The following is a 12,519-nucleotide window of genomic DNA, read 5'->3' on the forward strand; positions in this document are numbered from 1 at the left end:
GTCTCACCGCGAACCCGTCACCGCCGCGTCAGTGCGTTGTCGTCCGTTCGTCGCAACTTTTGCTGCGGCAACCCCGGCTCTTGTGTCACGTCCGGGTTTCGCGCGACAGACTACCTTCACGTGATCGGTGGTTCTGAGTGTGCCGAGTCACGTATCGGCCGTGGCGGTTTTGCGTGTTTTTCCCCTTTTGGTCTATCCGTCCGGGTACAGTTTTACGCCGATCACCTGTGGTACATTGTACTAATTGTACGCACCAAATGCACGCTAAAACGACTTGTTGTCTCGTGATCGCGTTTGTTTTGTAGCCGTCGATTTTGTGTCGCGTTGTGTGCCGGCAACGTGCGGGTCGTGTCGTCTTCCGCGGCTCCAACAGTGCATTTCACGGTGCCTCCTGTGGACCACGGCATGATTTATTGGTTTAACCTGTTCTTCGTGGGCCATCGTGGGATTCCCAGTAGCCAGCGTTAGATCGTCGTGTGGACCAGTGGACCGTTGAGAAGGACCGAGTGGCAACACTGTCGATGGTAATCAGCGGATACCGAGGAGACCGGTGATTACAATATTATTCATTATCATTGTAAAACATCATTGTTTATTATTTTGATGATATGACATTATATATTATTTGTAACAATATTATAAATTGTCCCCGTAGAGTTAGTTAGTGGGCGCCCATTGCATATAAATATAAAATATTGTAATTTTCTTATGAATAGTAAGGCGGTGCTTCTGGCCCGTCACAAGAACGTATTATTTGTTGTTACCTATTCATTGACATCTAGTTTCAAATTAATCATACAGTGTCCACTTCCCTCCGTGTCTTGCGTTGCGGTGCTTATTAAATAGGAGCGTGGGGCAATAACAAAAAAACTGGCTAAAATAAATATTAAGTGTAGCCGAGTCGGCCGACGACCTCTGGGTCGGCAGTAAGGACTTTTATGCTACATTTTTGGTAGCAGAGCGTGGTTATATCCACATATTGTTTAGTGTTCCGTTTAGGATTTATGGGCCCGTCCTAAGCTACGTGTAATTGTTATTGCATAATTATTTTGCTTTTACACGTTTTACCCGTGATCAACGTATTGATTGTTTAATTGTGTGATCGACAATTTATTATTATTATTTTGCGTAAAGCGCGTCACGTGCCGCGTTATTTATTTCATTTGTCGAATAATTCCTTTTGTATTATTATTTCGCGAAAGGCGCATTAGTTGTTGTATCTTAATTTATTTTTGGCTTTGCAAATTAATTTTTATTATTATTTAGCGTTAAGCGCGCGTTTGTTGGCGTAATAATATATTTTGATTTTGCGTCTAATAATTTATTATTATTATTTTTGCGTAAAGCGCGTCACTTGCCGCGTTATTTATTTAATTTGTCGAATAATTCCTTTTGTATTATTATTTCGCGAAAGGCGCATTAATTGTGGTGTTCTGATTTATGTTTGGCTCTGCAAATTAATAATTTTTATTATTATTTAGCGTTAAGCGCGCGTTTGTTGACGTAATAATATATTTTGATTTTGCGTCTAATAATTTATTATTATTATTTTTGCGTGAAGCGCGCAACTTGTCGTTTCTATTTATTTTTATTTGCGTTATTGATTTTAATTATTATTATTTCACGTAAAAGCGCTTTTATTGCTTTGTGATTTATTATATTTTGATTTTGCGTCTAATAATTTATTATTATTATTTTTGCGTGAAGCGCGCTACTTGTCGCGCTCCTTTTATTTAATTTGTTGAATAATTTTGATCATTTTGTCGCGTTAAGCGCGCCCTTGGTCGCGTGAGAATCTACTTTGGGCTAAATTATTTCATTTTGCGCTTAGTATTTAATTGTATTTGCATATTAAAAAAAAAAAAAAAAAAAAAAAATCCGTCGTCATGGCTGGTGATGAAGAAGTCGCGCGGGTCAAGCGGTTGAAACGTAGTTGTGAAGTCAAACGCAAGAGTTACGTCAATAAAATACGTGCAGTCCATAGTGTGGCCGTTCGGAGTGCGGAGGACACGTCTGTGGTACCCCAGCTATTGGTAATGGTTGAATCCCTCGATCACTTGTTGTCGTCCTTTACCATCGAAGATGAAGAATTGTTGAATTATTTGTTGGATTTAGAGCTTGACAATGAATATCCCGACACGGAGGGCGTCGAGATGTTCGAATTGGTCTCGTTTTCAAAAGCAACCGCCCATCGTTTTATGCAATACTGCCCCGACCAAATAACAACGTCTACACACGGCGGTTCACAGGTGTCATTAAACGATGTCGGCCAGAATGTCCAAAAGTCAGACGAACAAGTGATTACCGACAATGTTGCCATAGATGTGAGCCCAGGTGCCGTCCAATCAACTAAAGCAGGTTCTGTGAGGTCTAGTGGTGGTCAAGTCATCAAACCTACCCGCTTACCTGAGATACCACTGCCCACGTTCGAGGGCGACATTTATGAGTGGGTTACATTTCGTGATCGATTCACAACATCGGTGGACAATCGAACATATTTATCCGATATCGATAAGTTCTACTACTTGGTTGGGTGTTGCAAGGGGGCTGCTCGAGATGCTATTCGAGGCATTCCGGTATCAGACCACAATTACAGGCTGGCGTGGTCCACTCTCGAGGAAAGATTTGACAAACCCCGTCTGGTGGCACGCTCACTAATCGAGAAACTGTTAAACGCACCACGAGCTCCTTCAGAAAATTTAGTTGAGTTAAACAAATTGTTAGTGGTATTCGATGAAGGCGTATCGTTGCTCGAGTCCCTGCATCTACCAGATTTAGGCGATTTTATATTATTCTCCATAGCCGCTCGATGCTTGCCTACCTATAGCATCAAGTTATTCGAAGCCCAACTAGCCAACGGGTTTCCTACGGTACAAGAGTTGTTGAAGTTTGTAAAATCTCGTGTGGCCATATTAGAATGCATTCCACCAGAGCCTACATCAAAACAATCAAACTCTCACAAATCTACTAAGACTGCATCTCATAATGCGAGGAAGCCGCCACTGCATACCTCTATGGTTACAAGCAGCAACCCGTCAAAGGTATCACCGTCTTGCAAATGTTGCACAGGTACTCATGGTCTAACGTCATGCCCAAAGTTCAAGGGTTGGACGCAAGAAAATCGTAACAATTGGGCGCGAGTCAATAAGATTTGTTTTCGATGCCTACGTACAGGACACTGGGTGACCAAGTGCAAGTCTTCAAATGTATGCGGTCAATGCTCCCGAAGGCATCACTCGCTTCTGCATTCAGCTGGATTTGCTGCTCCGTCCAAAGAAGAGAATTCATCGGATGAGGGGCAACCAGACGTTGCCACCACATCGTCATGTCTTGGCCAAAATACTTCACCGTCGGTCATTCTCGGTACAGCTCTCATACACATGTCTGACAACGTTGGCGTGTTGCATACGGTCCGGGCGCTCATTGATTCAGCCTCACAAATTAGTGCTATTACTTCGGAGTGCACGAATCGTTTGGGACTCCGGATGCAAAAGTGGACATTACCTGTATCCGGTATCGGCGGTGTTCAGGTACAAAACGTTTTGGGGTTAGTGCGCTGTCAAGTACAACCAAGATTTTCACCAGATCCCGTCTTCAATTTTGATGCGTGGGTGTTTCCGACGATTACGGCTGATATGCCACGACAACCGCTATCCCGTTCGATAGCAGATAAATATCAGCATCTTGCCCTAGCGGATCCCTCATTTATTAACCCTGGTACCATCGATGTTTTATTAGGCGCAGACCTGTTTGCCCAAATCCTAAATGGAAAACGTGTGTCTGTAGGCGATGCTTTTCCGACAGCATTCGGAACGGTATTTGGATGGACGATCATCGGGCCGGTTTCAAATTCAACTTCCAATATTTCTGAGTCTTGCCATACATCACTTACGACTTCTGTCGAAACGCTGCTAGAGAAGTTCTGGGCGCTCGAAGAACCCGACGCGGCACCAGAACAGTTTACGCAGGAGGGGCAGTGTGAAGCAATATTTCGTGACGGTTGTACCCGTGATAGTTCTGGTCGATTTTGTGTACCACTTTTGCTCCGTCAAGCCGTTTCTGGTGACACTTTTCGCGGCTCGCGTGCCGTAGCTGAGAAGCGATTCGAGCATTTAGAGAAGAAATTGGCCAACAACCCTCGTCTCCGACATTTATATTGCGATTTCATGTCTGAGTATTTGACGTTGGGACACATGTCTCCAGCCAAGTCCAATGGGGATTACTACATCCCACACCATGCCGTCTATCGCCCTACCGATAAAGACCCGAAAATACGAGTAGTGTTCGATGCTTCCGCGACATCGTATTCCGGCGTTTCTTTGAATGATTGCTTGCTTCCGGGACCGAAGTTACAGCGCGATGTTGTGGACGTCCTATTATTGTATCGGGTTCACCGATTTGCCTTCACAACTGATATAAGCAAGATGTACCGTCAGGTATCTGTATCTCCGTCGCATCGACGGTACCAACATATTTTGTGGAGATCATCGCCCGATCGAATGTTGCAAGCTTATGAACTCAACACTGTGACTTACGGCGTCAACTGTGCCCCCTACCTCGCGATCAAGGTGTTGCGGTCTATTGCTGAGCAGGATTGTAGTGACCTTCCATTCGTAAAGGAAGCTTTATTATATCAGACATACGTGGATGACATCTGCGCAGGCGGCGACACGTTGGACGAGGCCCTCTCCCTTCAAGATGGTCTTATTCGAGTTTTACATTGTGCTGGCATGGAGTTGAAAAAATGGGCCAGTAATACGCCCGTCCTACTTGATAAGATCCCCTCCGAGGACAGAACGTGCGAACCACTGTCGCTCGATAATTCTACTGGCACAGGGACGAAGGTATTGGGTTTACAATGGTCCCATCAAGATGACGCCTTTATGTATATTTTTCAACCCGAACGACACGTCTGCACGAAACGCGGTATGTTGTCCTTGATAGCGCGAATGTTCGATCCACTCGGACTCTTATCACCTGTCACATTCTTTGCAAAAACATTAATGCAACGTGTATGGAAAGCTGGGCTGTCATGGGATGAACAGCTGCCTTCAGATATCGCGGAGATCTGGTGCAGTTTCGTTACCGATTTATCCAATCTACAATGTGTCCGCATCCCTCGATTTATAGGCAGACCGTTACTTGCCGTTCCTGAAGCAGACATTCCAAACACAACTCGGACCTTGGAACAGCGGTGGAAGTTGGTCAGCCAATGTGTTCAAGCGTTTTGGCGTCGGTGGCGCAATGAATACCTCCAAACTCTCCAGATTCGCAGTCGGTGGACCAGTGACGCTCCAAATATATCGGTTGATGATATGGTCGTAATAAAAGACGCCAACACTCCGCCGTTGAAATGGCGTATGGGTCGCGTGATAGAGGTATTACCAGGCTCCGACAAGGTTGTCCGAGTCGTCCGGCTCCGAACTGCTACGGGTATCGTGACCCGTCCGGTAGTAAAAGTGGTTAAGCTTATTAGCCATCCATAGAGATTTTAAATCTCCATTCTATCTCTATGTCTGTTTATTTCTTATTTTTTATTTTATTGTTCCCTTCTCTGACTTATACACTCTTTTGCACCTGCGCCTAGGCACCGCGGTCGTGAGTCACGGGGGGAGGGGGCATTTTGGTTAGCTGCCAGAAAAAATTAGGGGCACTTGTAATTTATGTATTTATACGCCCTGGCATTTGAATTATATCCTAATCTGTATTTAAAATTGTTACTATTATAATGTGTCTTTACAAAAAAAAAGAATGTATTTTCAGGTTAATCGGTTAGTACAAATCCAACCCTCATCAGTTCAATCTTCAGGTTTCAACAGTTTGCAGCTTAAGATCCGGCAGTGTTCGGTAGTAAGACGTGCTCGTCTTACTAGGGGGAGGATGTCGGATATCTGTGGAAATACCCAATACCGTAATTTGGCCGCCATATCGTTATCGACAACAATAAATTGTCATCGGTAATTACGGTCGACTCCACATCGAGAAGATTCGATACCCCGCCCCACCTGTTCCATCTGTATCGCCGTCTGCCGTCTCACCGCGAACCCGTCACCGCCGCGTCAGTGCGTTGTCGTCCGTTCGTCGCAACTTTTGCTGCGGCAACCCCGGCTCTTGTGTCACGTCCGGGTTTCGCGCGACAGACTACCTTCACGTGATCGGTGGTTCTGAGTGTGCCGAGTCACGTATCGGCCGTGGCGGTTTTGCGTGTTTTTCCCCTTTTGGTCTATCCGTCCGGGTACAGTTTTACGCCGATCACCTGTGGTACATTGTACTAATTGTACGCACCAAATGCACGCTAAAACGACTTGTTGTCTCGTGATCGCGTTTGTTTTGTAGCCGTCGATTTTGTGTCGCGTTGTGTGCCGGCAACGTGCGGGTCGTGTCGTCTTCCGCGGCTCCAACAGTGCATTTCACGGTGCCTCCTGTGGACCACGGCATGATTTATTGGTTTAACCTGTTCTTCGTGGGCCATCGTGGGATTCCCAGTAGCCAGCGTTAGATCGTCGTGTGGACCAGTGGACCGTTGAGAAGGACCGAGTGGCAACACTGTCGATGGTAATCAGCGGATACCGAGGAGACCGGTGATTACAATATTATTCATTATCATTGTAAAACATCATTGTTTATTATTTTGATGATATGACATTATATATTATTTGTAACAATATTATAAATTGTCCCCGTAGAGTTAGTTAGTGGGCGCCCATTGCATATAAATATAAAATATTGTAATTTTCTTATGAATAGTAAGGCGGTGCTTCTGGCCCGTCACAAGAACGTATTATTTGTTGTTACCTATTCATTGACATCTAGTTTCAAATTAATCATACAGTGTCCACTTCCCTCCGTGTCTTGCGTTGCGGTGCTTATTAAATAGGAGCGTGGGGCAATAACAAAAAAACTGGCTAAAATAAATATTAAGTGTAGCCGAGTCGGCCGACGACCTCTGGGTCGGCAGTAAGGACTTTTATGCTACAATGTATATATATTATATAATATATATTAGAGTCATATGGATACGATGGGAATACACATTCAAACAAGTAAAGAAAATTAGAAATTTAAACCAAAAATATTACGTTAATTTGTCTATCATAAATAAATTCTAATTAACTGTTTCTCTGAATAAAAATAAATAAATAAAAATGTAAATAAATTCACAATATTAAGCTAAACCATTAAATACACGGCTTATTAAAAACAAGATTTTTCTTATTAATATTTTTACTAAATATGACTTGATTTTAAGTTACAAATTATTTATATCAATTAAATCATATGAAATATGCTTCCATATGATATAAAATAATTTTTATAACAATAACAATTATCTTTCATTTATTTTACTGTAATAAACATTTTTTTTTAAGAAAGGCCTTTACAAAATAAACAAATTAAACATTCAAATTCAATTTTACCTTTTTAAAATATGTACCTAATTATAATATTAGATTTGAAAAAACTAGGTTCTCATTGGACGTCTTTTCCTCACTGGATTTAAAAATTGGATTAAATCATTGACCAAAAAATTATTAATATTTATTATTTAATTTTGTTCTAAGGAAAAAAATGTGAAGGGTTTTATATAAAAATTAATTAAAAATATAACTAAAAACCATTTAAAAACTACTGAATAAGAACTAATGTGATCAAATATATTCAAATAAAAATCATAAAATATAATAATAAAAAAATCTACTCGTTTAATAATACAATACATGTACAAACTGAGTGTAAAATTAAACACCTTGTTCTAATCTAATAATGTTTTAATAATTTTATTCAGAGCTTTATTTGAATTTGTAACGTATGTGGTAAGTAACTATATTTTGAAAAACTGAATTTAAATTTCAATTCTGTACATACGTATAAGCTACTATTCTTTAAAGTTATACCTACAAACATAATAAGCTATAAGCTATAAATTATTTTCCGTTGTAAAAAATTAACTTTACTACCCACTGACTTCGTGTTATAACAAATAACAATAATTTACTAAATTACTGTCTCATGCTTAGGGTCGACGACCCTCAAGGGCCAATGATATATTTGAACTTAAAAAGATGATCATTGTATAGCAAACATTTAAAATGAAACAAATCACAAAAGTTTGAACAATTATTGTTTCATTTACTTTTCAACAGGTTACGGCCACTTCTGAGATAGACTAATGTGGTCTGAATTCCTGTGCCTAACCTAACCTAACCAAATTTAAGTATCCCGAATGCGTCATTTACAAACGTTACTTAAAATAATAACGTTCAAATAAAATATAATACAAATATAACTTTAAATAATCTTTTTACTCATTACACAAAATATCAACTTATAAATATCATTTTATATTTAATAAGTATTAAAAAATAATAATAAATTGGCAACTCATAATAGAATAATAAAATCTAGTATATAAAAATCTCGTGTCACGGTGTTAGTGGTCGCACTTCTCCGAAACGGCTCGACAAATTTTAATGAAATTTTTTTGCGTATTTGGTAGGTATGATAATAGGTCGTTAAGTATTTCTCACCCTCCTACCACCACCCTGGAAGGTTCTCAAACGGGGATTTTGAGATTTACGGTGGACATTTTCGTTTATTATTTGGTTGCCATTGGTTAATTTGGCAGATCAGGTGCAAGCATGCATCAAATCAAATTTTCGCACATTCGGCAATAGCCTATTATATCAAGTAGATTGCCTACTAGGGAGGCTAAGTTGCACCCTAAAGGAGTTGAACAATCACAATTTTTTTTACGGGTAACGAAGTGCACCGAGTCAGCTAGTAATGCATATATTTATTTTCATTACCTATTAGACATTAATTATTACTTATTACTAATATAATAATTTAGTGTTCAATGAATTTAGAAAATTAAAAAATGAATTTTTATGGGGGGCAAATTAATACTAATTTACAAGTAAATGCAAAAATATATTTTTAAGTAGGTATGATAATATAATATTATAATATAGTAATTTGAAGTTTTTGCAGTATTTTATCACAACGATTTAAATTTATTTCATATTTAATATTTTTACATATTGGTACTGGTACGTAAAAATATATAGAATAATATTATTGGCCAGAAAATGATCACGAAAGCGACAATAAACTGCAGTTTTAATAACCCATTCTATGATTATACGTAATTTTAAGGTTCTTGGGTCTCATCTGTACACGACGTAATTTCATTTTTAAAAAAAACCCAACTTGTGCGGGCAAGTCGAATCGTAGGGTGTCTATATACACCCCACATGGCGTGGTCACAGCCATGTCACATTATTATTTTTTTTTTTGCTTAGCACTTAACCTGTTAACGGTGCACGCTATAGCTGTGTCGTCCTTACAGCTAATAAAACGCACGTGTCTTTATTTTGAATATACAAGATAATATATCAAGTTTTATGATCCAAATCGAAACATCTTACTGGCCACAGTTGACTTACCGAACTCGTAATAACCCAAGAGCAGTCGCATAGTATTATGATATATAATATTATACAGAACTACTCATATTATTATAAATTAAAATACGTCTGGGTTTAAAACACTACACAACACAACTCCATCACACCGTATAAATGTGTAAGAGCTCTGAAAATAATGGTCGGATTATATGCACAGTCGGTGGCCACCGATGTGGGTTTCGCAAGCCGTAGGCCTTCTATATCGTTTGCAGGTATACCAAAGCTTCTCGTCAAATGTCGAATTCACAATAATTTTCGAAAATATATAGGTAGGCCGTAGGCACCTTACACCAAATATGAAATAATATATGCACGGACGCGATATCTCTGTAGCAAACGGTTGCTTATACGTTTTATATAAATGGGTCATAAATAAAAATGCGTTAAAAAAAATATGAAAAAAAATGTTCATTAAAACGCGAATTCTTTCGTGTGGATGACTTGATCCGACTCGACGGTGTCGAGGCACAGGTAATGTACGGGCAAAAACGTAACTATCGAGTTAGTATACCTACTTGAAGGGCACGCGTGTAGAATAATATCACAAACTTCGCGACTCGAGTTTCGAGTACCTATATTATTGTGCCTTGGGTGTCCAACGACGTCAACATGTACGACCGTCCATCTAATCTCGATCCGCCTGCAAACATAATGTTTTGACGTTAAGATGGTAAATATTCTTATTGTATAACATTATAACATATAGTAACATACATCATATTGTGTCGATATTGGCACGACGTATAATAGGCTGTCTACATATACATGCTCAGGAACTACTCTGAAAACAATCGCTTGTCCCACAGTGTCGATTGCGATCTATTTAGCCGTCGAATGCACTGTATCAAAATCAATAATAATAATACATCAACCCATAGGAAATATGATGAGAAACTTAAATAAATAAATGACATTTCGAAGAATATTGTATTGACAATGCGTTTAAGTAGTAGGACGAAATATTTTCATCTTCTTCTCATATTCTTATAACAGTCCTCGGACAGTTGTCTAAAGTTAGGAATTTACCTCTCTTTGATAGAGGTAAAGTAGCAAACAACAAAATAACAAAGGTTATTTTATTATATTACAATATTGTGTGCTTTATGTATAGTAACAGCTACAAACTATGCAATTTAGCGAATTCATCAAACCCTTGTGAACATTTTAAAATTATTGAAAAATATTTCATTATTTCAAAAGTGTTCCAAGTATTATGATTTTAAAAATATAGATAGAATAATATAAAAATTCATGCTCTGAGTAAATAATTGATTATCAAATGATAGGTATTTATTGTAATTCGTAGTAGTCTCGTAAATACTGTACATTTTATATCAACTCAATAATCAATAAAATCCAAAGGTATAGGTATAGGTATAGGTATAGGAAAACGACGAAGAGCTTGTAATCAATTTAAATGGAAGCTCATTGAAATTAACATTTAGCTGCATTGTGTTCACTACAATAATTTACAATCATAATTACAAATTACACTCCTTTGTTAAGTTTTCACCATGAAAACTTATAACACATATTATATGCCGTACAATGACTATAAAATGTATACAAATTACTACAAACTGTTGATTGTAGTAGTACTGTACTATTATGAATTAGAATGAAAAAATAACTACGTTCGATATTTTTAATTTAATTTTTTTTTTTTTTTAGGTTTTTTAAGGCTTTGACGACTCAGGGCATTAGCTAGTAAGGTTGGTAGGGTTGGTATAGTAGGGTTGGGACGGTTGGTACTGTTGGTTATGTGCACGTGTATATGTGGCAAGGTTTTTGTGCACTACGAACCCAGGTGTTCACCCATCCGAGAACTAGTGGCAACGGTTGTTGCTTACTCTCAATCACGTCGCGTGATTGATTTCAGCCACTGCGCCACGCAGACCCACTTAATTTAATTTATATAGAATGATTAAGAACTAAACCACACTGTGAAAAATTCTTAGTAAGTATACTTAATAATAATAAGTATTATTACACACAAAATCAATATTTAAAAAAAGGACAGACAGAACATTTAAAAATATGTAGGTACATAGTATATAATTTCTATAGAATCTGTGTAATATACATATACTAACATACCTTGTACTAATGCGCTTCTCAAGCCAATTGGTTGTGTATTTTACTCACTTATGCTTGTAATGATATAAAACATTTCTCCTAAATACGTGCTGGATGTGTCAATCGGAATTTTCCATTCCGAAAACAACTAAGGGATAAAATGAATTTGGTTTCTTGACAATATTTACCAAAAACTACAATAAATCGCTGGAAAATTAAAGTAATGAAGGGCACATATTCATTGCAATTAAAAATTAAAAGTATATTTCAAAGTTAATTTTTTTTGAAGACGGGCTTCAAAATATTTTTAATACTACTATTTTAATAATCTTATATAATTAGTACAATCAACCATTAAGTTATCTACAGCTATCAACAGTAAAACGGTATTTTATAAAAGACTTATCATTTATTATGTAGTATAACAGTATATAGTTCAATAATATACTAATTGGCAGCGCTTGTGAAAAAGGGTAAAAGTCAAATTTTAGTCATTTTAAAAACATTTATTTTGTAGATAATTTTATGCCTAATTCCCAGGCTATGATGATTTGAAAATTGTTGGTGATTAATATTTTAATATATTATTTTTATTTTTTTTTAATTGATCTTGAGCCCGGCAGCTGAGGCCATTCGCTATTTTTTACTGTAGATAATTTAGTCAGTAGGGGGAGGAACACGTGTGTGTTTTGTTTGGCAGAATTTTTGATTGGGCACCCGTAGGTATCTGTCATGTCCGGGTGGGGGATGACGGCACTTGTTCTCCGGACACCGTGACTTGTCCGAAGAAAAATGCCACATATGGCCGAGGAATCGAACTCAGGTCGACTGCGTCGCAGCCGACGTCTTAGTCCGCTCGGCCACTCCGTCCCCCAATACATTATTATATTATTAATCTGTCAACATTAATAATTTATAAAAATGATGTAAGTATAATAAATACTAAATCTACTTTATATTTTTGTAATACCATTTT

At 38.2% G+C, this 12,519-nt stretch overlaps 1 protein-coding gene across 1 annotated transcript; it reads left to right on the top strand.

The window, feature by feature from the left end:
* The first annotated feature begins 1,886 nt into the window (after positions 1-1,886).
* On the top strand, positions 1,887-5,486 carry LOC132943576 (uncharacterized). The gene has a single exon (XM_061012610.1). It carries the CDS (start codon positions 1,887-1,889, stop codon positions 5,484-5,486), a length of 3,600 nt encoding a protein of 1,199 aa, XP_060868593.1.
* Positions 5,487-12,519: the final 7,033 nt, after the last annotated feature.

This window comes from Metopolophium dirhodum, chromosome 4 (assembly GCF_019925205.1).
Source record: "Metopolophium dirhodum isolate CAU chromosome 4, ASM1992520v1, whole genome shotgun sequence".
In the NCBI taxonomy this organism is placed as follows: Eukaryota; Metazoa; Arthropoda; class Insecta; order Hemiptera; family Aphididae; genus Metopolophium; species Metopolophium dirhodum.

Bases quoted from the DNA above. Each gene is read 5' to 3' on its own strand.
- LOC132943576 (XM_061012610.1), top strand. From the start codon at position 1,887: ATGGCTGGTGATGAAGAAGTCGCGCGGGTCAAGCGGTTGAAACGTAGT.